The following is a 26,719-nucleotide window of genomic DNA, read 5'->3' as shown; positions in this document are numbered from 1 at the left end:
GCAAACAAGTATTGCAAAATTTTTAAATAAAAATCATATTTACGAGTGTTTCCAGGTATAAAATTGTTAATAGCTGTATTCGAATTGTATTGCAAAAATCTAAAAAGCAATATTTTAATAAAATTAAGGGAAAATATCACATACAAATCTAAGTAGCAATATTTTAATAAAATTAAGGGAAAATATCACATTCAAATCTAAGTAGCAATATTTTAATAAAATTAAGGGAAAATATCACATTCAAATCTAAGTAGCAATATTTTAATTAAACTAAAGATATTCAAATCATATTGAAATCTAGCTTAACCCATTGCAAAAACATAAATAGCAATATTTGAATTATAACAATAAAATTTAGTTCATTTAAGGAAATAAAAATCATATTCATATCTAAGTACCTACATATATTATATAATAAAATTCTTAATGCCCATATTTCTATTTAAATAAATTCAACTTTATAAAATGAAACAACTTGGTCTTAACCACTTTTTTATTGGTACACTTTATCCAAAAGAACCTTGTCATCATCAGGGTTTATGTACTAAATTCTAAAACATTGTATCTGCGAAAAAAAATTAAAGTAATAAATTAAATTGAATTAAGGAAATAAAAATCGTATTCAAATCTAAATAAATGCTCTACAAAAATCTAAATAGCATTAATCGATCAAATAAAATAAAATTTAGTTTATTATTTTTTGACATCTCATCAAAGGTGAAGAATAATATGAAAGTCTGGGCATTTACAAATAGTAAATTTATCGGCAGTAGAATTGGTGAATGTTACACGTGTGTAAATTGATCACTTAAACCAGCCTATGACGGTCGTCAGTCCCGTAAATGCCCAGACTCCCATATTCTTCTTCATCTTTGATGAGATGTCAAAAAATAATATGAAAATAACTCCTGTAATTGGAGATAATCCACATTTTGTTAACAAGTATTTGGACACACTTAAAATGTTGTAAAATTTAGTATTTAAGGAACGAAAAATCATATTCGTATCTGTATGCATGCGTTACAAAAATTTAAATAGCCTTATTTGAATGCATAAATTTCCAAATTATTAGTTATCTGTGGGGCGATTGACCCCGTGATAAAGCTTTTTTTTATTTAAATGCAACTTGTTTTTGCACCAGAGTGTGACAACCCCTAAACAGCTGTACGACACAGCTGTTGTAAAACACGTGACTTACTTTGGTAGGGGTGTTATTAAATAAGTAGTTTCATATCGTTATCAAGGGTAGTATGGTTAATTAATGGTCGGTTTCTCTGTTGGGAAATCTCGAAACTCAAACCTTTTTATAACCAAAAACATTATTGTTTATGTTTACAATATTTTGAGTGGGTCAAAATGTTTGTAAACAAATCTGATTTTCGTAACCTTAGTTAAACTGAGTTATATTTAATTTAAATTTTTTTTTCGTATAGCGATTGACAAGGAGTTTATTTTATTTTATTTATAAAACAAATATTTGTCCGCCTCCGTAGTGTAATGGTCAGCACCCTCGGCTACCGTTCTGTAGGTCCCGGGTTCGATTCCCAAGGGAGGTAAAATAAATATGAGTGATTTTTTCACTGTTTTATTTATTCAATATTACCTTGGACTGGTACCTGAAGCGGAGGGCTGATCACCTTTCCTTCATGCGTAAACGATCAAGATAGCACTGCGTTTATATGACTCAGTGTCCTATGCACCATTGGGGTGTGGATAAAGGTTTTATTATTATTATTATATATAAAACAATGTATATAAAGAAGTATATGAAAGTCTATGTATTTACAGGGCTTACGGCCTGTCATAGGCTGGTTTAGGTAATACACGTCTAAAATTCACTATTCTACCCATGATTGACAACGATACTACTACAATTTTCGGAAGTTGTATTTATCCTTCAATTGACATTTGTGTTTTCTCTGTACCATCTACAGTAGAGTCGAGTACGTTAGTTTTATTTAGCAGAGATCTTTATGAAATGTGTGTAAGATTGTTCCCAAAATATATTACATACTAGGAGATACATATGATTGATTCTCAATTATTATCAAACTTATAATTTTACCAGTTATTTTTATTTTATTTTATTCAATACCATAAATTGTTTACATTTATTTAAATCACAATTTTAAACATATTTAAAACAAAGTTTTGCAGAGACCCACCAAGCCACCTTGTGTGTCTTGCCGGTGGAGTTCTTTTTTAATACATTTTTTATTATTTTTAACGATTTAAATAACGATATTTCATGTGTATCCGAATATTTGTTTTTTTCCATTAAGGAGTTATTTATATTGACATCTCAACATAGACGAAGAAGAATATGAAGGTCTAGGTATTCAAAACCATTTATTTACTTCTGAGAAAAACTTATTTTTTCATAACAAAGGAGGCGTTTTAAGAAAAAAAATATTAATGACGTCAAAGGTTACCTGAGTTTAGCTTAACATATCTTTATTGAGTTTTGCTTAAAATATCTTTTTGTATTGAAAAAAATTTTTTTTTCAAAATAAGTATATTTTTTTGAAAACAAAAGAATTATTGAAAGGTAAGGAGTTTAAAAATATTAAAATAATTCTCAATGTATGGGACCTAAGCAAAATTTTAATCACGTCAAATGTTACCTGGGTTTTACGAAAATTAATTTGCGATTTATCGTATATTGGGCATTAAAGTTACTATAATTTCATGTATGGTAATTCATGAGTGAAAATTCTAGGCAAAACCACTCACTAAGCCAACTTTTTTTCATTTTCAACTTTACTTTTTGTTTTCTGTTAGAATCAAATATTTGTAGTTTATATTAGAAATTTTAATCTAATTTTATTTCTGATAATATCGATTATATGTGACCAGTGACCTTTATTATTACCTAAAATAAAATGTATACCCACACTCAGGCCATGCCTTTGTGGGATCTTTATTTTACAATATTTTATATTTTTTTTGTATTTGTAATAATGATATATTATGAAATGCAAAATAATTTAAACTAAACAACAACAAAAAAGCAAGACACCCCGTCGGGCCAGTTGTTGACTCTCCACGGCTGTGACGTAGATAGGCGTCACGCCCCCTCGCGGGTAGCATGCCACAGTCACTACGCGGCGTGTGTAGGCAGTAAGCAGTAAGCAGTAACCAGTAACCAGTAAGCAGTGACCATAGTCAGCATGTGTGACTGTGTAGGCGAGCCCGGAGATCGCAGCTCGATCGAGCGGCGGTGAATGGCGGGCTGCGCACGCGCAAGGCGGCCCGGCGCGCCACTGGATCCGCCCACGTAGTGCACCATTGTCACAACACTCGGCCTATTATACGCCCTACTATTAATATATTATCGTCTAGTAAATGAGGGAATTTCAAAATCCATTGAAAAACCGATATGTATTTTGTTTATTTTTCATTTAATTTTACTTGGGAAATACCAATATTTCTTCAAATGTATTGTCACACGTGTTTCGAAGATATGTGACTACGTATTTATTTCTAAGAAAAACTTGTATTTTTAAGACAAAAATGCTTTTATAAATGAAAAACATACGTCAAATATTACCAGGTTTTAAAAAAAAAGTTTTCGATTCAACTAACTAACCATCTCCGCAGGGGTAGGCAGAGAGAATCGAACTCCAAACCACTCTGTCTTTGGAAACATTCTTCGCCTCTTCCACGTTCGTGCATCTCCTCATACATACCCGCCGATTGTTACGACTCCTAACCTGACCACTTTCAAGTATTTGGCATACCTGATCGTGCCATGTTTTTCTCGGTCTTCCTCTGCGATTTCGATTCAACTGGGCCTTAATAGCCCAAATTGATATATATTTTTTAATTTTGTATTTTTATCATATGAAAAAATATTTTGTACCGTAATATTTTACTTTTAAGACTCGTTTTTAGACGTTCTTTTCATAATATGATAAATATCTTTTCATATTATGTAACCCAACATCAGCACTTCAAAAAGACTAACCAATATTGGAAAAGATATGTACTTGTAAAAAACGTGTCAAGGGTTTGGGAAATCGACAAGCAAGCGGATACAAGTGCTGGAATATATTGTGTAAAATAGGAAAAGGCTTCAAAACTTATATCTTTTGTATGGGATTTATGTAATACATGGACAACTACCATGTCCACCGTCATAGGCTGGTTTAAGTGATCACTTTACACACGTGTAACATTCACCAATTCTACACATTATTGATAACCACACTATTCAAATTCTTGGAAGTTCCATATATATGAAACAATTTAGAAACCTTGTTCTTGAATCACTAGAACTTTACTAGAGACATCTATTGGTGAGATGTAAAGAAGCTTTTTACTAAGCAGAAACTCTTATATTAGTATGTGAGGTCCGAATCCTGGATTATAATCAAATTATTATTATTATTAGCCTATGACGGTCGTCAGCCCCGTAAATGCCCAGACTTCCATATTCTTCTTCATCTTTGATGAGATGTGAAAATAATATGAAAAAAAACTCCTGTAATTGAAGATAATCCAGATTTTGTGAACAAGTATTTGGACACACTCAAAATGTTGTACCATGTCCAAATATAATAAATAAAATAATAATCATATAGTTTTTCCCATATCACTTTATTATACTTAATTTTGGATGCCCACCAGTCTGACGATGTCGATAAAGACGAAACCCGGTCAATGGTCAAATGAAATAAATGTGGAAAAAACTATACAGTTATTATTTTTTATATAAAATTCAGTTTAATAAAGAAATGTAAAAAAATCTAATTACCATATAGTAATAACAGCACACACTTTAGGTGTAAAAAACACGCAAAGCCATTATAAATGTGTCGGGATGTGGTCCCGTGGTTAGTGTCGCGGACTCTTGAGTCAGAGTTTCTGAGTTCGAACCCATTCTACTACAATTTGATCCCAACTTTTAATAATGAGCCGCTTAGAGAAATCTTCACAGTAAAAAGTGTATTTCTTAACCAATTCTGTTCTTTTAATGATCATAAAAGAAATATTTGTTTTACAAGCGCAATTTTAAAATTTACGCTATTCAGAAAAATTATATCTGATACATGTCCGGTCCCGAGTTCAATTCGCAGGGGAAAATAAATATTAGTGATTTTACACTCTAATATTTATTTATTACCCTGGATTAGTTGCTGAAGCGCAGGAATGTGAGTAACGATCGAGAAAATACTGCGTAAATATGATGCAGTGCCCTATGCACCATTGGGTGCGGATAATTGGTAAGAATCTGGTATAAAAAATATAAAAAATTAAGAGGGTCACTGCGGATTAGTCAATTTTTTGTCGTTTACGATATTCGGCTGTTCAAACTTAAAACACAGTATGGGACATTTTTTTGTAGTACGTTTTTTTTTGCATTTTTGGACTAAGTAGAATCTATTTAGTTTAAAAATGCAAAAAAAAACGTACTACCAAAAAATGTCCCTTACTGTGTTTTGAGTTTGGACAGCCATATTGGCGAACAAATAGGTAGTTTTACTTTAAATCACTTCTGAAGTTTTTAAAATCCATAGTCAAACTTTTGTTGCACCCTGTGTGGGCCTAGTTACATACCCTGACGTGTTTCGTGTAGACTGGGGTCAATGTAACTCGCTGGGGTAGGTTTTGGTGAATTGGGGTGGATTTTAGGTACTTAGTTATGTAGTTACGTTGGATAATTCTGTTTCATCAAATGGGGGAGGGTTTCAAATGCACTGAGGTAAAGGATCAATTATGCACGTTGTACGTACTTTGCAATATGCACTTTTTTTAACTTTGAAAAATAAAACAGTGATTTGTTGACAATTGAAAATATGTATAAATATTAGATGAAGAGGAATATGGGAGTCTGGGCATTAACGGAGCTGACGACCGTCATAGGCTGGTTTAAGTGATCACTTTACACGTGTGTTATCACTTAAACCAGCCTATGACGGTCTTCAGTCCCATAAATGCCCAGACTTCCATATTCTTCTTCATTTTTGATGAGATGTCAAAAAATAATATGAAAACAACTCCTGTAATTGGAGATAATCCAGATTTTGTGAACAAGTATTTGGACACACTCAAAATGTTGTAAAAATATATAAACACATTTTTTAATAAACTTATACTTCTAACCCTCTAACTTCTAACCCTCAATGGTGCATAGGGTACTGCATCGTATTGACGCAGGGTTATCTTAACGGTTACTTATTTTTAACCAATCTTTATTTTCAATCCCTCCTCCCTGGGAATCGAACCCGGGACTACGGGAGCACGATATCGATACACGCTAACCATTACACCACGAGGAAAAAAAATAATTAACACCGCAAGAATTATACCAATAAATACAATAAATGTTAATTTTTATTCAAAATACAAATATCTTACCAAAAATATAATTAGTCTGGAATTGTCATTAAATTTATCAAAAAATTTGCAGAAATTGTATTCCCCATTCTTACTTTTTATATGCTTGGTTATTATTTTATTATTCAAAGGTATTAATAATAAAAATTTACTTAGAAAATATTATATCGCAAATAAAAATATTAAGTATAATACAGGTTTAAATGATCGAATTTTTGTTTCAAACCAAAAAAACTGAAATAATGCAGCGAAAAAAATTGAAACAATGGAATTTTATAAAATTTTACATAAAACAAGAAAACAGCATGCATATTTTTTATTAATATAAAATACAAAAAACACAAACCCAATTAAATGCTAATAAAATTTATTCGCACATACAAGCACTGCATAAAACAGTAATTTATATGCGCTTGTTCAATGCAAAATTTAGTGTGAAAAATCATGGCCTGAAAAATTAAGATTGAAAAACCGAACGATATTTATTCGCTCACTGAAAATTTTACTGAAAATGTAAATATGGATGGAAAAAAATTTATGGTGAATGAAAATTGAATATTATTATGAATTTAATATAATTATATGTACTTAGAATTTCGCTCGTTCTCCGTGATTTGTGTACTCCATAAGGGAGGTGTTCTTATCAACATTTTGTGGATGTATTGCATCAAATCGGGAGGATGGTTTCTTTCAGGGTTGTCAAAAATATTTCAAGTAAGATTTTTATTAATATTTCATCTTATATTACAAAGAAAAAAAATATTTATATTTTTTTTGACATCTCATCAAAGATGAAGAAGAATATGGAAGTCTGGGCATTTACGGGGCTGACGACCGTCAAAGGCTGGTTTAAGTTATCACTTTACACACGTGTAACATTTACCAATTCTACCCATTATTGTAGAATTATAAAATAATTAAATAAATTTAAAATATAAAAAATGCTTGTAATTAACCAAAATATTGAAATAGCTAGACATCAAAAATACTTTTTTTTTTATAAAAGTATTGTTTGTCTAAATGCTATGTTTACAATTAATAAAGAAATGGAAACTCAGTAAATTTCTTAAGAAGTTTATATTATTTAAAAAAAAACAGATGTCAATCTGAGAGTAAAACTAGGGACATTTGGACATCTGGGTTAATATTCTCATCATTTAATACAAACTGTTTTAATCGAAAAATTTAAAATTCCTAATTTATGTAATCACTTTGCGACATCTTTAAAAAAATACACTTTAAAAAACTGTGATATTTAAATCTCATATTTGATTATTTCCAATATAATATGAATATTTATTTTAAAAAAATAAAACTAAGTAATTTTATTAATAACATACAAACTATACTTATTATTTCTCTGTTCAAATATAATGAACATTTTCATGGATAAAAAGTTTTCCATTCTGGCGGTCGTGATTTACAATATTTAGATTTTTGATTCATACACTTTCTGCACTTAAAAAACGTGGTGAATGGAATAGCTGAATGAACAAGTGAGATTCGGGGAGTAGAGAGTAGATAGTAGAGAGTAGAGGATACCTCTAGGTGTCGCAGCTCGCAGCTCGCAGCCCTGTCGCGCGCAGGGGTCGCGTATTGGGGAAGGGCTCGAGCGGGCCGCGGCACGCAAGGGGTGGGCGCCGGATCAATACCCGCCAGCGGCTCATAGTGAGACTAGCGACTGGTCGACTAGGTCGTGTCTTTTTGTTTCCTACGTTTTAGTTTCTATTTCCTTTTATTTCGCGTTTCTTTTTATGATTTAGCGATCGCTCTCTCGCGAGCCGTCCGCACACGCGCTCCCGGCGCACGAGCGACGCCGACGCCGACGCGGACACGCGGACACGCGGAGCGGCTAGTCGCAGGGCGCGCAGCCACGATGTCCAAGGGGCAGGAGGAGCAGCTGAACGGTGCCGAGGAGAGCAAGACCAACCTCATCATCAACTACCTGCCGCAGTCCATGACGCAGGAGGAGATCCGCTCGCTGTTCTCCAGCATCGGCGAGGTGGAGAGCTGCAAGCTGATCCGCAACAAGGGCGCTGCCTTCCCGGACGCGCTCAACCAGGCGCTGCAGGGCGGCCAGAGCCTCGGCTACGCCTTCGTCAACTACCACCGCGCGGAGGACGCCGAGAAGGCCATCGCCACGCTCAACGGGCTGCGGCTGCAGAACAAGACCATCAAGGTGTCGTTCGCGCGGCCCTCCAGCGAGGCTATCAAGGGCGCCAACCTGTACGTGTCCGGCCTGCCCAGAAGCATGGGCCAGCCTGAGCTGGAGGCCATGTTCGGGCCGTACGGGCGCATCATCACGTCGCGCATCCTGTGTGACAACGCGGCCGCGCCGGGCGCTAGCAAGGGCGTGGGCTTCATCCGCTTCGACCAGCGCGCGGAGGCCGAGCGCGCTATCCGGGAGCTGAACGGCTCGGTGCCCGAGGGCGCCGCCGAGCCCGTGACCGTCAAGTTCGCCAACAACCCGAGCAGCAGCGGCAAGGCGCTGGCGCCGCTGGCCGCCTACCTGCCGCACCTGCGCCTGCCCGCGCCGCTGCCGCGCCTGGCGCCCGGCAAGTCGCTGCTGGCCATCAACAAGGGCCTGCAGCGCTACTCACCGCTGGCCGGCGAGCTGCTGGCGGGCGCCGTGCTGCCGCTGCCCGGCTCCGAGTGGTGCATCTTCGTCTACAACCTGGCGCCCGAGACGGAGGAGAACGTGCTCTGGCAGCTCTTCGGCCCCTTCGGCGCCGTGCAGAGCGTCAAGGTCATCCGCGACCTGCAGACCAACAAGTGCAAGGGCTACGGCTTCATCACCATGACCAACTACGAGGAGGCCGTCGTGGCCATCCAGTCGCTCAACGGCTACACGCTCGGCAACCGCGTGCTGCAGGTGAGCTTCAAGACCAACAAGATGAAGGCCATGTAGGCTGCCAGACCTAGACAAATGGATCCACCTTCCGTACCTACCATATTCATTAAACTAATTATTTATTTCACTTATCCGTATATACTCCGGAGGTCCTCCGGCGTTATGTTCGCTTTATAGAACTTAGAATTCGATGTTGTTACCGGATAATCGTTTAAGCGCGTCGAAAGTATCGAAACCTTCGTATTCCGTCGCCAATTTTCGTCTAACTAATCCTCGAACGATTATTGTCCTATTCCTGTTTAATAATTAAATTTAGCCAAATTATAATTATAATTGTGAATTACTTAGCTGTCCATGTTGTTAATCTATTATTGAGTATCTCTCGTATTGAATGGCTACGTTTCACGATCTAGACGCGGCTGCAGTCGCGCGTGTCGGCGCCGACAGGCGGCGCCGACCTGCGCGTGCCGGCGCCGGCGGCAGCGAGGACCTCCTGCCGCCGGCGCCGACCCGCGCTCCTTACTATATACGAGTAAACGTGTCTTTTTTTATTATATTACTAACTTATTATTACTCTAGCGTATTTCTGTGTTTTCCATACTAAGATATTTTGTGTCCGTAGACTCTTTCCTTTATTTACGGTTAAGAATGTTTGTTCGTGAATATACCCTTTATTGTTCCGATTACAGCCGAGTGTCCGAGCACAGATGACACCGGCTGGCGCTTTATTCGGAAAATAGACAGCTTTATCGGTGTTTTAAAGTGTTCGACGTTAAATATAATAATCTCGATTTCGGAGATCGAAAGATTCGGCCTAACAGATTACTACCATTTACCCGCGTCGCTTCCTGAAATTGTGAATATTACCGTTACGTTATATGTATTACGCTAAGGTGTTAAATGTTCCTCGGGAAGTATTTAACGATACGAGTGCAATGTCTTTAATTTCGCCGTTTACAGAGACGTTCACGTCATCTACTATAAAGAACTGAAAATGATCGAGTTGAATATTTGGGGGTTTTATCAGCTGCCGCGTAATGATATATTATAAATATTAAGCTATATATGTATTAACCTGAGCAAGCATTACTCATTCTGGTAAAGACGAATACAAAATGTGCAATAAATATCATAAAATGGCCGTTCATCTCGAACAAACTCGCAACGAGTTGTCGTGGAAAGATCATGATATTGCGTTTATTTGTATCGAATGAATGAATTGAATCGAATGCCTTATTCTAAACGATTTCCTAATATTTTTTACTTATCGCATGCGTATGTGGCAATATCTCGGAACGTTTTTCCTAGCATTACGATAGTAATAATTTCAGCGGATTTAATGCAACGGAATTTAAGTAGGAACCCATTTTTTGGGGCCCCATTAAGTTTTATTTTCCAAAACGTTCTGAGCACTGAAACTGAAACTGAAAAATTGTTGTGAAAATATTTATTAAAGTAAATAAAGCACTACGTTATAGCTCAAAGAGATTGATTTCGCGTGGAATTTAAAAAGGCAATACTGTGATAGTGTAGATAACAGATATATTCGTATAAGGCATGCGCAGAAGGGAATACTGTCGCATGTGCGGGAGGAAAATGTATTTGGGAAATAAATAAACGCACTATCTGCAATGTGCGAACATGATGATAAAACAAGAAATTAAAAAAAATACAAAGATTTTGTAAGATAAAACGGAGGCTGTGACTTTAGTTAAAACGAGATCGCGTATTTAAATTTCACGTACAAAAATAAAATAATGTTTCCGAATGATTTAAAACATATTCATTGCTAAACTAATAAATTTGCCTAGCAGTTGTGACTAAATTACTCGCAAATTTTGACGTAAACATGGATTCATAATCGGCCAATTTAGTAGATAAATCGCGCACAAAGGAAAATTGAAGAAAAAAGTTCCTGATGAGTCTTCGTCTAACTTCTAACTTTTAACGTAAGCACGAATATAGGGTTAATATATACTGATATATTTATTTACCTTCCCATTCATCATTTTATCCTAGAATTTTCATACGAAAAGTATTATAATTCACAAAATCCTTGATCGTGAAAGGATCCTAAAAACATCATTTTACGCGTGATAAACAAAATTCCGCAATGTCTAAAAACTAAGGCGTTTAACCAATGCATCCTCCCTCTGTTAACTTATGGCGCAGAGACGTGGAATCTAACAGCAAGTCTTACTCATAAAATAAAAGTCACCCAGCGTGCTATGGAGCGATCCATGCTCGGAGTGTCGCTAAAAGATAGAATCCGAAACAAGGAAATACGCAGAAGAACTCAAGTAGTGGATGCTACCCAACGAATTGGCACACTCAAGTGGCAATGGGCAGGACATATCTGTCGAAGAGACGACGGTCGATGGGGAAGAAAAGTATTGAAATGGCGCCCATGGCACGATATAAGAAGAATAGCGGGAGTGACCTGGATGCGGAAGGCTGAGGATCGAAGAGGATGGAGACTCAGGCGGGAGGCCTACGTTCAACAGTGGACGGACACAGGCTGATGATGATGAAACAAAATATTGAAATGATTTTTACTACAATAACTGGTAATTGTTTTCAACTATGGTTTAGGATTTAATGGTTATATTTTGACAACGAGAATGCGTGTGATGTGATATTTATTAATCGTAGACTGTTAGCAATTTCTATAAATTGTTTTACTAAATATTCATGTTTACGTCAAAAAATGACTTGAAAGAGAGGAACTTAACACGTTGGAGCACGATAATAATTTCTGCCACCGTTGTAAAAGCTGGTGCTTATCTCAAAATATAGTTTTTCATTATACTCGGTAGAAAAATGTAATTTATACAGGTGCTGCTGGAAATTTGACTAAATAGAATATATATTTATCACTTTAAAATAATAAGGAGAAAATGAGAATACCGGTAGATCGGTAGGTATCTCGCAAAAAGACGCCGGGTAGCCTAAAAGTGAACCAGATGTTTCTTCAATAGAAAATACGTAACATTATCCATTTATTTTGCTCAAGGAAGCTCTAAGTTTCCCTCAAATGGAGTGTGTTGATGAAATATATTACCATGTTATTACGTGAAGTCCATGTATTGTAACCTACCCTTTTTACTGCAGATTTAAAGGATTCGATAAGTTGAAACGATATTGAATCGTGTATAGTCGATCGAATTATATGTCTGCAGCGAAAATACGAAGGTAAAGTTGATACAATAAATTATAAATTTTGGGCGCCTTCAAAAGAGCGTTCAAATGGAGATATGTAATATATTATACGCACATTTCTGATTTCTAAAATGTCTCAAGTCGTCTCGCATTCGTTTATAATGTTTTCCCATTATTTATATATAATGTCCAACACCTAATTACTCACGATGTAAAAATGATTCATCCTTAAAATCACCCTTACTTTTTTCTGCAAGTGTTCAAATGGAAATCGAAGATACCTATTTACATACATTTATACACTTTATCTCATGCTTGATAAGTTTTAATAGGGTGTATAACAATTTTCCCGGAAGACTGTTTATCAACCACATGTGATCAAAAGTATTAACGCCAATTTAGGAAGAAAAAAAGTATATTAATAAACTATTCATCTGTTGTGTGAATTGCACTAGACATTCCAAATGTATAAATTCGTAAAGTGTATTAATTCCATATTGTATTATATTACAGATTTGAAAGTTAGTTGTATGTGAGAAGTCCATAGAATCATTGTCCATGTATTTTCAAATTGTACCTAAGCATCTCGCGATTTCAGGGCTTGTTTATAAAAAAAACACTAAGAAATTTAGCGTAAGAAGAACACAGGTATGAAGAAGCTCGGAGAAGCCACACCTTGTACAATAATTATACATATTAAAGGAATCATTGTGATACAGATTAGAAACTATAGTGATTAAGTTTTAAAACGACACCTTAAACTTAATTACTACATTAATAAAAACAATCTATGAAACAGAAAATCATTTAATCGATAATAAATGAAATACACATACGAATAACTTCAAACGCAATATTGTATATTTAGGAAAATAGAGGTATTAATCTAACTTGAAAATATTATGTGATGATTTATGAGAAATCACGACTCGACCGTAATCATTCTCAGTTATATGTATGTAAAGATATTATACTCATGTGCAACAATGGCGTAATTACACCATTAGAAATATTACAGGACTAATGTGTAAAGGCAACTTGCCGTAACTCAAGTTGCGGCTGTTTGGCCGATATTCTTATAACTTGCCTCTATCATATAAAATCACAGATTTTGCTCCATCTCTTTCCTTCACTGACATATTCATTATCCAAGTAGCCGCAAAATTGTATTAACTTGATACATGTACTAGCGAAAAGCATCATTTTAAGCTTACTGTAAACGCGTTTATCTCAAAACTACTGTTTTTATCTTGCGACTATTTGCCTTTGCACATTAGAGGAGATGACGTTCAGAAGTTGTAGCAACAGAAATGGCTCCATTTTACTCAATTCTACAATGCCACTCGCGCTATCTCGCATCATTTCACCACAAAATCAATTATGTCGATGTTTCTCCCGATGTAAATAGTTTGTTTTTTTTTTCAAGTGTAATTACGCCATTGTTGCATCGAATGAGCGTTATGATAACTAACCCAAGTATCGTGTAAGTCAAGATTGCCAAAGGTTTTTCATTTCTTTTCGTGTCGAGTGATATTGAGTTTGTGGATATATAATCACAATTGAGAAACGACGTCTCATTAGCTGTTCGGTGACCTGATATTTGACTAAGTGAACTAGCCCTCTAGGTAAGAAGCGCCAGGAGGTGACCTCGCGACTGATTCGCGGGGTCTCGTAATATTTACGATACCGAGTCCAAGCCTCAAATGAATATATGTAATGCACAATGTAAAAATATACCCCCGTCTTCGTTTATAATATAAGGATGTTGCCGAATGTGGACGAGAGAAGAGTGGAGAGAGAGCGAGAGATGTGACACCAAGATTTTGTATAAAACATGTTCTTCCTTATGTGAATTTTGTACTTAGATTTTTCACGTATGTTGTGCGGAAGCTGAAACCACTGTATTTACATAGTTCCAGTGAGTACCGAGAGTGAATTCTGCGAATTATCCCACCAAAAGTGGCCGTTTTCTTTTACAAATTGTCACATCACTTTAAACAATAGTATAAAATAACATAATCGATATTAAATATCCTCAATGGTTGTCATTATACATTTTCTTGTTCTAAATATATATTTAAAAATAAGGCTTAATATATATTGTTTTTATTTTGGTTTCATTATGCTTGTCTTCGTTGAGTTACCTTATCACCCCTTATTTCATATTTACATATTATTTTATGTTTTCATTTTTAATATTCCACGATTGACGCTCCTTTGATTTTTCTTGTAATTTAATTTTCAATGCTTTGGCGCACTAACGTGCTGATTTAAAAAAAATCCAGAAATTAAACATTTAACGTTAATTTTCAATAAGGATAAACACAGTGTTGAGTTTCGTATTTTTTTTATTTCGTCATTTAATATCTTACTTTTATGTAAGTTATAATACGTAACTCTTGAAAAAATCGTGCTACTCTAAAAAAAATGAAAAACTAATAAAAATTACTGTAAAACCTAACCTAACATAACCAATCATTACTTTTATATTAATTAATGCATTTGTGCGCTAAAGTATCGTTTATTTCTCCTGGGCAGGTATTCCATACGGAAGTTATCGATTTAACTGCGCAGTGTAGATAACTTTACAGGTAGTTAAGACCTTATTCAAATGACTCATTTTAACACCACATATCGCTTACTCCTTTCAACAACGTCATATATCAAAAATCGTCCATTTTCAGTTATGCATGTTTTCGGAATGCCCAGAAAATGAAGTATCCCAGCAAAAGCGGCATATTTTTAACTTAATATTTACCCGCTACAGGGCAGAAAGTGTTGTTTTTGCATTTTGAAGAAAAGGTATTGTTTAATGAATTTTTTCAATACCCTAAATATTTTTCAAATGCAGAAAAAACATTCAGTTTTTACCTAAAAAGATCTGTTGCACAGTAACAATTTCAATAAGTGGCTTGATATTTATTTTCAACACATTTTATTATATTTTTAAACTTTAAAAACGATCTCCTGAAAAATGAAGTTTTTTGATATATTACGTTGTTGAAAGGAGTGAGTGATATGGATTCGTATCGTCAGCAAGCCAAATTTGCCGAAAAAGTATTGATGATTTTTTCGTACCGAATTTAAAGTTATCCACACTACGTAGATAAAACGTTAGCTCCTGTATGCAATCGATGCCCTTATAGCTCAAATATTAAAAATGTAAATATTGCGATGCCTGTTATATAATATGTAAATATGATGTCTTCCCCTCCACCCATTCCCGGATATTATATATTTAAAATTTTATTATTTTTCAGCTATTAGGAAATTTTATTATTTGCAACAAAAAAAAAATAAATCAACGAAACCTTCCAAAATGGGAAATAAATACTACAACTTAAGACTGTTGTTAAATAATTTTACACACTCAAACATGATAAATATAATGAAATTTAATAATTGGACTCTATTGAAATTTTTATTTACTACCTCTTAAATCATTTCAAAATTATTGTTTTTTTTTTTCTATGTTGTGAGCTGAAATTTTTAGCGGACCATACTACTTGTTGATCTGACAAAGTAAAATGATTTTGAAAAATATATACATATTAAGAGACTTCTTCCTCATCACCACTACAGCACCAATCCCTAAAGTGCCACTATGGGTGAGTAAAGGTCACCCAAAATGGTAACTCTGACTTGAGTAAAGGTCCACCTAAAGTGGTGACCTGCCACTTTGGGTGAGTACAGGTCACCCAAAGTGGTAACCCCGACGTGAGTAAAGGTCCACCTAAAGTGGTGAACTGCCACTTTGGGTGAGTAAAGGTCACCCAAAGTGGTAACCTCGACGTGAGTAAAGGTCCACCTAAAGTGGTGACCTGCCACTTTGGGTGAGTAAAGGTCACCCAAAGTGGTAACCCCGACGTGAGTAAAGGTCCACCTAAAGTGGTGACCTGCCACTTTGGGTGAGTAAAGGTCACCCAAAGTGGTAACCCCGACGTGAGTAAAGGTCCACCTAAAAAGGTGACCTGCCACTTTGGGTGAGTAAAGGTCACCCAAAGTGGTAACCCCGACGTGAGTAAAGGTCCACCTAAAAATATATATTTAGACAACTTCAAAAATAAAGGATTTACAACGCAGTTGCGAAGATTATGTACGCACTTAAAGGGATGAATGAGTTATCAGAGTCAGTGCCCTGTGCACTTTTGGGTACGCATAAGGGACAAAGCAGCCAGCAGTTTCAAGATGATAATGTAGAACAGAGGTTCCCAACCTTTATGGGTAATAAGCCCTCTACAAATGTTGTTTTTCTTTCAGTTGTCCAATGAAAACTTTTATTAAAAAAAAATATGGGCACAAATTTATAAATAGCCCACAAACTACTCATAATTCCTGATCGTCTCCAAAGGGACTTCAATATCCTGCATACATCTATCCTGCATCAGTATAAATGATAATGGTAAGTTTAAAAATGAAAATAAAATTGACAACAAAAAAAAGAATGAAATTATCAAAATTAATCCGTTTAAATTTCAAAATGTATTATCCACCTCCCTAGTGAAGTGGTTAGCACGTTAGGCTAATGTGCTAAAAGTTCTGGGTTCAATTACCAGGGGCAAAATAAATATATATATTTTAAAAAATCTAATAACGTTCTGGTACCTTGCTTTCATGTATGTAACTAACTATAGTGTCTGCCTCCGTAGTGTAATGGTCAGCACGCTCGGCTACCATACTGGACGTCCCAGGCTCGATTCCCAGTGGAGTTAAAATAAATATATGTGATTTTTGCATTCTAATATTTATTCAATATTAGCCTGGACTTGTACCTGAAACGGAGGGCTGATCACCTTTCCTTTACGTGTTAACGATCAAGATAACACTGAGTTTATATGATGCAGTGCCCTATGCACCATTGGGTACAGATGAGGGTTTGAATGAAAAAATAAATTAACTTTAATAATAATGATAATAATAAAACTCTTTGACAACACGATCCAGTGTCCTACGCATCATTGGATGGGGATAAATATAAGATGAAGATAATGGTAAGTTTTTAAAAAATTCTAGAGAAAAATAAAAATACTATGAATAAAATCCCAAAAAAATATAATTCAATTTATTTTCATTAATTGATACGGTAGTCACTTAGTAGGGATAACAATGCATTCGTTTACATTTAAATTTTACTCGATAAATGCCACTAATTATTTGTGACACGTGTTTTGATCCATTCGGCATCAAAGGGTGTTTGATAGTCATACTGAATGCATCGTAACGTGTGTCACAATAGATTTAAAGAAATAGTGGTATTTACTTCGTAAAATTTTCCCTAAATATACTTTTAATTTCATTGGTAAATACTCAATATTATCAAAAGGTAACATTGACTTTACTTGACTGGACTTTATTTCCAAAGAGTTTCAATCGTAGATCACAATAAAAAGTACATATCGCTCACTCCTTTCAACAACGTCATATATAAAAAATTTACAATTTTCAGTTGTGTATGTTTTCGGAATGCCCAGAAGATATATATATAAAAGAGGCATATTTACTTAATATTTACCCGCTACAGGGCAGTAGTTGTTTTTTCATTTAGAAGAAAAGATATTGTTTAATAATTTTTTTTAATTTTCTAAATATTTTTCAAATGCAGGAAAAACCTTCAGGTTTTACCTGAAAAGCAGCTCTGTTGCACAGTTCAATAAGTGGCTTGACATTTATTTTTAATACATTTCATTATATGTTTCAACTTTAGAAACGATCTCGTGAAAAATCAAGTTTTTTTTTTAACGATGTTGAGCGATATTTTGAGTAAAAATGAATGTAATGATTTCATTTGTTGAATTATTTCCTTGACAACATGAATCGTCTACCGGATATCAAAATGCTAAGTCGATATTTAAAAGTAGTTTAGAAGTTAAATTTATCAGTTTACTTATCTACGTAGGAGGTGCCATTGTAATTCCATCTCTGGGCTCTGATTTTGTTTTTCTTTGCATAATTCTATGAAACTACAAAGGTGATAAAACAAGACAGTTTTTTTTTTATCTATTGAAATTGTTAGTTAAGCTAATATAACACTGATGCAATATGAAAGCACCTATCAGTAGTTAATTATTTGTTTTTACTGTTATCACACAGGCTACCATTATACCCTATATGTTCAATTTTTGTTTACAAATGGTGGATTTGCTCCACTTTAAAGTTATTCATATCAAGATTTTGTTAACACTTTTAAAATATTAAGATGAAGTCTATTTGAGGTCATTTACAGGCTTGTATAGACTTTCATGAAGGTTTCCGCTAGAAAAAAAACTTGCTTGTTTCAACCACAGATGTCGCCCACAAAGATTTATTGGAAAATGCGGTTTATCTTTTTGATTGGAACATAAATCCATTTGATTGAAATTCTAGCAATTTGGTTGTTGATTGTTTAGCGATCACTTAAACCAGCCAATTACATGTGGTAAGCTCTTTACATAATATCATTATATCTTTCATTTGAAATTTTCTCCATATTTAATTATAAATACTGAATAGTATTAGTAAAAAGATGCTGACTTGTGTGAAAAGGAAAAAATATGAATCATGTATACTGCCAGTGACTTCATATGCTTTAGAAACTTTGGCTATGACAAAAAGAAATGCAGAGAAGCTCAAATGCACACAGTGATCCATGGTAAGATCCATGCTTGGTATAAGATATAAAATAATAAATTAAGAAATTAGCAGCAGAACCAGAATAGCGGATACCATGAATCCCATAACCAGACTAAAGTGGCAATGGGCAGGACATGTTGCACAACAAGACACCAAAGATGAACCACTAAAATTAGATAGAGACCTTGGTAGAATGTGTCGGAAGACCTCAAAAAAGATGATCCGATGTCATAGCCGCTGTGGGCAGTGTTGGGATTCAGCCGGTTTGCTAGAATCGGTGCCTTAAATCTTTAGAGTTCGCCGAAACGAACCTTAACCCTTTATTGTCACACAATATTCGAATTGATGTCATGTATCAGAATATTATATATTCAGATAAAATAAGTGGTCTTAATATTAATAATGTAGCTAATTTGATGACGATTGATTTGATAGGTCTCCCTGGAACCCTGTTCCATCAGTACAAACTTGGTTAAGAAAACGCAACCACACGGCTGATGACACTAGGATTGAAAAATGAAAATCATGCATGTAGACGATAACCAAAAGGCAATTTGGAAGTATGTATTTAAATAAAACTGACTGAATAATTTTCTAGTTATTTTGTTTTATGTACTCTGATCATTATTATTATTTTTTGGTTAGTTCATAGTAAGATGTAGATACCTACTTTGTAACTGAGCTTGTGTTTATATATAAATATGCATATATATATATATATATATATATATATATATATATATATATATATATATATATATATATATATATATTTAAATATATATATATATTATGAATTATGTTCTACAACGTGGTTACATTACTTTGAATTGACTTTTAGTTCTGTACCTACTATTATAATCAGCACATTCTCAGTGGTTTTGTGAATGTTCTGTTTATGTGCAGAATAAAAAAGAAATAAATGAATAAATGTAAAAACCGTTTTTTTATAGGGTGGGGGGGGGTACCTAAAGGGTGAACCGGTTCTTGAAAATTTTTAATCCTATGACTGGCTTTGGGGACAAAAACTGAACGATACGGAAGAGGCCTATATTCAGCTGTGGAGGGCAGAGAGCTTAAGAATAAGAATAAAATTACATATTACTTGATAAACATTCACCATTCATTTCCATTCTCATAAAACAATGGAGTCTTATTTTAGTACATCTCATCTCCCTAATGTGTCCAACATTATCATAAAAATACAGTAGATATTATGTAGTATGCACAAAATAATGAAGTTAAGATTTTTATTTATTGTTTCGGCATTTACTTTGTGGTAAGACATGTTAAAATGATTAAGGAAACACTTGTTTTGTTTTGTGAGAAATTTGAAGATTGGAATTTAAGAACATCGTAGCGGTCTTGTTAGTAATTATTTTTCGGAATTTGCAAATCACATAATAAATATAAATCACTCATTCCACTCTCATAAATTAAAATTTTAACCTTGTATATACCTTGTACCACATAAAGGCTAAATTATAAATTATTTAGAAAATTTAGAAATCCAAGAAAACCTAAATTGTAATAATAATTAGTTAAATAATTTATTGTTTCAAAATTCTTCATCTTAGGTTTCCATTTTTCCTTTGTTTTCAAACTGTGCCCCTTGACTTACCCCCTCCCCCTAACTTACCCCTCTCCTTATTTATAGAACAGATTTTTATTTTATATTTTATTTATTATTCCTGACGATGGAAGTTTAGCTTCCGAAACTAGGAGTCATTGATAAACTCAAGTGGTATAAAAACAAGTGTTTCCTTAATCATTTTAAGTTAAGATTTCATATCAATTGACTCCTTCAAATTTCTTTTCATAAATAAAAAAATTTGAACCCATCCAAACTGTGGTCATAAATTTGCATAAGAAAATAAACTTCAGTATGGTGACATAGTTCTTTGACTCACTCATATTGAGAATAATGATTCCCTTGATAATGTCCTTTGTAGTCCTGATATGCAATTCATACTCGTTAATCAATTTACTTCCAATTGTCAAACATTTGCGAGTGCCTTAACTTATGAATACCACTTCACAAAAATGTAATAAATCAACCATCAAGAGGAATTTACCAATTAAAAAATACACATTGGTTTTTCACCTACCTTTATATGTAGATATGTCGCTCACTCCTTTCAAGAACGTCATAAATCAAAAATCGTCAATTTTGAGTTGTGCATGTTTTCGTAATGCCCAGAAAATGTACTATATCCCAGCAAAAGCGGCATATTTTTGACTTAATATTTACCCGCTACAGGGCAGAAAGTGTTATTTTTGCATTTTGAAGAAAAGGTATTGTGTAATTATTTTCTTAAATATGCTAAATATTTTTCAAATGGAGAAAAAATATTCAGGTTTTACCTAAAAAGATCTGTTGCACAGTAAAAAGTTAAATAAGTGGCTTGATATTTATTTTTAATACATTGTATTTTATTTTTTTATTTTATGTTATTTTTTTATTTTTTTGGAAGGAAGAACAACAGTTACAATATATGATACATCAGAATACAAAAAATAAAATCATGAGTACCAATTATAGTTCTTCACAACTATGCATAATAGAGGTCTATATAAAGGAAGAACATGAGACAAGGATAAAGAGAAAAGGAGATGGCAGTGATAGGAAAAGAAGAAAAGGAAAGGACAGGGAATAGAATTACCTTTTTAGGTTTATAAGATTTCGAACAATTTAGCTTTAAAGTTTGAACTTTAAAAACGTTCTCCTGAAAAATCAAGTTTTTTGATTTATGACGTTCTTGAAAGGAGTGAGCGATGTGTACACACACATATGAATATGTATATTTATACATGTAAAATAATGAACACTTCTTTAGGTATCTTAAATTTTTTAATAAACACTTTTTTTTTCAATTGTATAACAATATTAATATATTTACAAACAAATTCATTTTACATATAACACAAGGCAAATATGACGCGACGGAAACATATTAACCATTTTTTTTAGAAAATTTATAATATTTTTTATTTTATTGTTTTAAGCCCTTAAGGCAATATATACATTAAATGTCTTGAAAGTTGCGAAGCACCTATTTTCACAAAGGCAATATAGAAGCCTGGGCTTTCACAACTCATTGGCTAGTAAAAGTGATAATTGTATACATAATTATTTTTTTATTTTATTTTTTATTTTGTTACAAGGAAAAACAACAGTTTCAATACATGAGAAATCAGAATACAAAAAAAATCATGAATACTAATTACAATTTTTCACATTTATGCATAGGAAAAATTAGAGGGAAAAAATCTATATACAAGAAGAGATATGAGATAAGGATGGGATAAAGAGAAAAGGAGATGACAGTGATAGGAAAAGAAGAAAAGGAGAGGACTGGGAATAGAATTACCCTTTTAGGTTTATAAAATTTCGAATAATTTTGCTTTAATGTTAGAAAGATTGGAGTAAAACATGTCAAGGTGGGTACAATATTCATTGAATTTCCCACAATTTCGATAAATAAAAGAATTTTTCTAATAGTTATTTGATGGTGCTGAATTATAAAAAAGATGACTTTGTGTAGTGAATCTAATTGGACAATGAAGAGGTATCTGCTCGAGAAGATAGGGGCTCTCAGATATACTGTTTATAACTTTATACAAAAAACATAAATCTGATATACCATATTCTTATGTTTACTATAATAAATAAAACCCTTATCCGCACCCCAACGGTGCATAGGGCACTGCGTCATATAAACGCAGTGTTATCTTGATCGTTTACACATGAAGGAAAGGTGATCAGCCCTCCGCTTCAGGTACCAGTCCAGGGTAATATTGAATAAATATGACAGTGAAAAAATCACTTATATTTATTTTACCCTCCTTGGGAATCGATCCCGGGACCTCCAGAACGGTAGCCGAGCGTGCTGACCATTACACTACGGAGGCGGACAAAGTCTTAAAATGTCTTATGTTTACTAAGTGGAGACAATTAATATGATCTCTATCTACCCATTATCGAACATCCATATTGCCTCAGTTCTTAGTAGTTGTATATTTAGAGTATCTTGATTAAATTACTCTCTCTCATCTTAAACTTCGTACTGAATCCTGGATCGTATTTTTGGTATATTTTTTGGTTGGTTAGAATAAACTTCTTCGTAGTAATAACTCTGACAATGTACATTACCTATTGTACAGGATAGTACCTATTGTAATATACATAAGTGACCTTGAACAAAATTATTTTTTCATTCATCTTTTTATGTATCCGATGGTGCATAAGCCATTGTAAGTTATCAATGCGAATTATATGAGGAAAGGTGATTAAACCTTTACACTCCATTATCAGGAAACTCAATTATCACTATTAGAAATTCATCATGGCTATGAATGATTTATTTTAACTCATTTTTTGCATTAGTGATGCAAAATCAGATATGAGTTATATTCTTTATAGTTTTGCTCCATATAAGTATTATGACTCGCTGTTCAGTACTTGGAACCTTTTTCTTCTGGAATTAGGAAATATATTGTCACTGGACCACAAAGTGTGGCGACTGTTTCTTCATGTTTAATCAATTGCGTGGCAGCTAACCCATAAAGGAGGCAAGGAATTCCTAAAAGCATAAAAAGACAAATTTGTAAAAAATAACCCAAAGATAATATTGATGATAATACAGAATAAATGCACATTGTAATATTTTCCAAACCCAAAAACAGACAACTGATAATATCAAGGTTTGTACCTTTGCAGCTGTTTAAAATTAGTGAGCAGATAATGCTTAAAAATAAATATAAAATGAGTAAATGAATAGCAAATTTCTGAGTAACAAACATCCTTCATGTTTTTATTGCCATCTAGTGAAGAAAATACAAAACATATTTATGACCCAAAATTATGAGCTTTCTGAAAAAATGTATAGATGGCGCAAGCAGTCGTGTTAGTCTGATTTAATTTATGTTGTTTGTATAGAACTCTACTACTACTACTACTACTACTACCATCACGCCGTTTCCCCGCAGGGGTAGGCAGAGAGGATGGAACGCCACACTCTTCTGTCCTGACATACACTCCTCCATAGAACTCCACTGATTTGTTTATTACTATATGTACACCCAGAAGCCTTTTAAAATAAAAATGGGCTGTAAACAAATAAAGCAAAGATAAGCAAAACAATCTAAGAGAAAAATTAAAAAATATTTAATACAATAAACAATAATAATAAGCACCTTCCAGAGTACACAAAAAAATTGTATAAAAAATCAAAATTGGATAAATAATTGCATTTAAATAAGTGCATTAAGTCACACATTTTACTCAAATAAAATTATTAAGGTTTAATTTAGTGTGACATGAAAACTTCTTATTATAATGGAAAATGGGAGAGCCAAGAGGAGAAAGTAAGTATTGCAAGATACATAAGATGCTTGTTGATGTAGTCTCTCCTTTTGGTATTGCAAGGCATCAAATGCACAAGCACCACAGTATTCCATAAATATAAGTGTGCTAATCATCTTCTAACCATTATCCGCATCCAATGGCGCATAGGACACTGCATCGTATACGTATAGAAGCAGTATTGTCTTAGTACCGAGGACCTCCTGTACGTTAGCCGAGCTTGCTGGCCATTACATTACCTAGGCGAACCTAGGCGGAAGGTAAGCTAGGTACTACTTACTAGGGTAGACAGTAGAGGTAGGTAGTAAGGGAAGCTAGGTACTACTTAATAAGGTAGGGTAGGTACTGATTGCAATTTTATATGTCACACGGACAAGTTAGGATAGGTACTGCTTTGCTGCCTATATGTAATACACGCCCCTGCCTAATATTTATTTTGAATCCAGGAGCTCACGTTCTGTAAACTACCTTTACAGTTCATAGGTGGAGAAGGTTGATAATAATGATACACAGGGTTCATAAGTAGATGAGGTAAGACAAGAAAACTTTACCTAAATTGACTACTTTAATAACCCTCATGAGATTATTAGAAAGCGTCAAGTCAGTATATTCCTTTTTAGAACAGTGATATTTGATATAAGGGTAACAGCCCGTTCTGAGGATTTGATAGTTAGATGTTCCAACCCTCCAGTTGAAATTCGCCAAGCCAAACTGGTCATCAGTAATACTGCTATACTGTAAAAATAAAGATAACATGTAGACATACAGTGGAATAGTAGTTGTCAGCTCTTTTTTTATTGGATTGACACACAATATCAAAAGAAGGTCATAAATTTGAGAGTATCTACTTTGAGCTACATAGTTGAATTATTCCCTTACTGCTTTGTGTGTCGAGATGGTTTGGACATGTCGAACGAATGAGTGAGGAAAGAACGATAAAACAAATTTATGAGGTGAATGTAATTGGAAAAAGGAGCAGAGGAAGACCGAGAAAAACATGGCACGATCAGGTATGCCAAATAATTGAAAGTGGTCAGGTTAGGAGTTGTAACAATTGGCGGGTATGTATGAGGAGATGCATGAAGGTGGAAGAGGCGAAGAATGTTTGCAAAGACAGAGTGGTGTGGCATTCTATTCTCTCTGCCTACCCCTAAGCGGCGTGATGGTTAGTTGATTAGTTAGTTAGTTTTAGTGTGAATTTTTACAAGGCCTTCTTAACCTTCCCCTCCCGGTGATATATATTTATGACAACCTGACTATAAAAATAAGAATATAAATATAAAATATAGATACGGGCTCAGAATTTTTGTATTCCTCCGTAATATAATTAGTATAATTACTTAGAGGTTAAAATAAAATATGCAATAAAGGTGAAATAAAGTAATGGATAAAAGATCAACAGTTAATTTTTTGAAAATTGTAAGAAAGTTTATATTCTTAACTTTCTCTCTCTTTTTAGTGTGTATGTTAGGCTAAAATGGATAAAAAATAATTAAAAATGTAAATAAAAAGAACTCCACCGACAAGACACAAGGCTTGGTGGGTCTCTGCAAAAATATTTTAAATGTTTATAATTGTTCTCTTAATAAATGTATACAATTTATGTAAGTAAAAAAAATAAAAGTATTATAATAAAAGGTAGAGTGATATAATATAAAGTACAACCCACTCTACCTTATTATAAAATATAAAGTATTATAATATAAGGTAAAGTGGGATCGAACCGAGAAACTCCAACTCAAGAGTCCGCGACACTATTCACGGGATCACAAAATGACACATTCTATGCGTGTTCTTGTCGTAGATGATAGTTTTTTGACTAATATATGAGAAATAATTTGATAATTTTATTACTTTGATGAAGTAGGACGTCCAAGGAGGTTCATTACATTGCTGTAAGTATGCTGTTAGTACTTCTGATGATGACGCTTTCCTATATCCTCTAAAAGAAATCCTTTGGTTATATTTGAATAATTTGGTAGGTAATTTATAAAACATTTCATTATCTGAAAGAAATACAAGTTTTGTGTAGCATTAACAAGTTTACATAAATTACTACAAAATTTATAACAACATATAAATACAAATTTATTTATCGTATTAGTTATGTCATATTTTTAAGGTTATGGCGTATTCAGCAGAAAATAAAACCAAAGAATATTAAAAATCGTGCGAATGACCACCTAGGCACACTTATAAATGCTTAATAATTTTACTTGGAAACTATCAATACCTTAAAAATAAAAACTGTTAACTATGCACAATTAAACAGCTGTCAATTCGCCGCTAAATTTAAGTTTTTGACAGTTCGTTTCATGTTCGATGCAGGTACCAGTGAGACAAGATGTTCATAAAAGATTGTGAAATTATTTTTATGAGGATTACTAAAATAGGTG

At 33.9% G+C, this 26,719-nt stretch overlaps 2 protein-coding genes across 3 annotated transcripts; one reads left to right on the top strand and one right to left on the bottom strand.

Annotated features, from left to right (window-relative positions):
• Positions 1 to 7,998: 7,998 nt before the first annotated feature.
• On the top strand, positions 7,999 to 15,723 carry LOC148308372 (protein elav-like). The gene has a single exon (XM_088261857.1). The coding sequence runs from the start codon at positions 8,216 to 8,218 to the stop codon at positions 9,245 to 9,247; it is 1,032 nt and encodes a 343-aa protein (XP_088117983.1). The 5' UTR covers positions 7,999 to 8,215; the 3' UTR covers positions 9,248 to 15,723.
• Positions 15,724 to 21,484: 5,761 nt separating this feature from the next.
• Positions 21,485 to 26,645, bottom strand: LOC148308371 (uncharacterized protein C15orf61-like). 2 transcript variants are annotated; one of them, XM_088261855.1, is made up of 4 exons: positions 26,557 to 26,645; positions 26,178 to 26,329; positions 24,875 to 25,058; positions 21,486 to 23,541 (listed from the first exon to the last, which is right to left on the bottom strand). In XM_088261855.1, exons 2-4 carry the CDS (start codon positions 26,319 to 26,321, stop codon positions 23,414 to 23,416), a joined length of 456 nt encoding a protein of 151 aa, XP_088117981.1. In that variant the 5' UTR covers positions 26,322 to 26,329; positions 26,557 to 26,645; the 3' UTR covers positions 21,486 to 23,413. The 2 variants fall into 2 exon arrangements, with proteins under 2 accessions (XP_088117982.1, XP_088117981.1); XM_088261856.1 differs by lacking the exon at positions 26,557 to 26,645 and having other exon boundaries at positions 21,485 to 23,541; positions 26,178 to 26,510.
• Positions 26,646 to 26,719: the final 74 nt, after the last annotated feature.

Source organism: Brachycentrus maculatus, unplaced genomic scaffold (genome assembly GCF_059751285.1).
Source record: "Brachycentrus maculatus isolate JH-2025_06_01 unplaced genomic scaffold, ASM5975128v1 h1tg000168l, whole genome shotgun sequence".
Classification (NCBI taxonomy): domain Eukaryota; kingdom Metazoa; phylum Arthropoda; class Insecta; order Trichoptera; family Brachycentridae; genus Brachycentrus; species Brachycentrus maculatus.
Note: the sequence above shows the minus strand (reverse complement) of the source record. Positions and strands in the feature narration are given on the sequence as shown.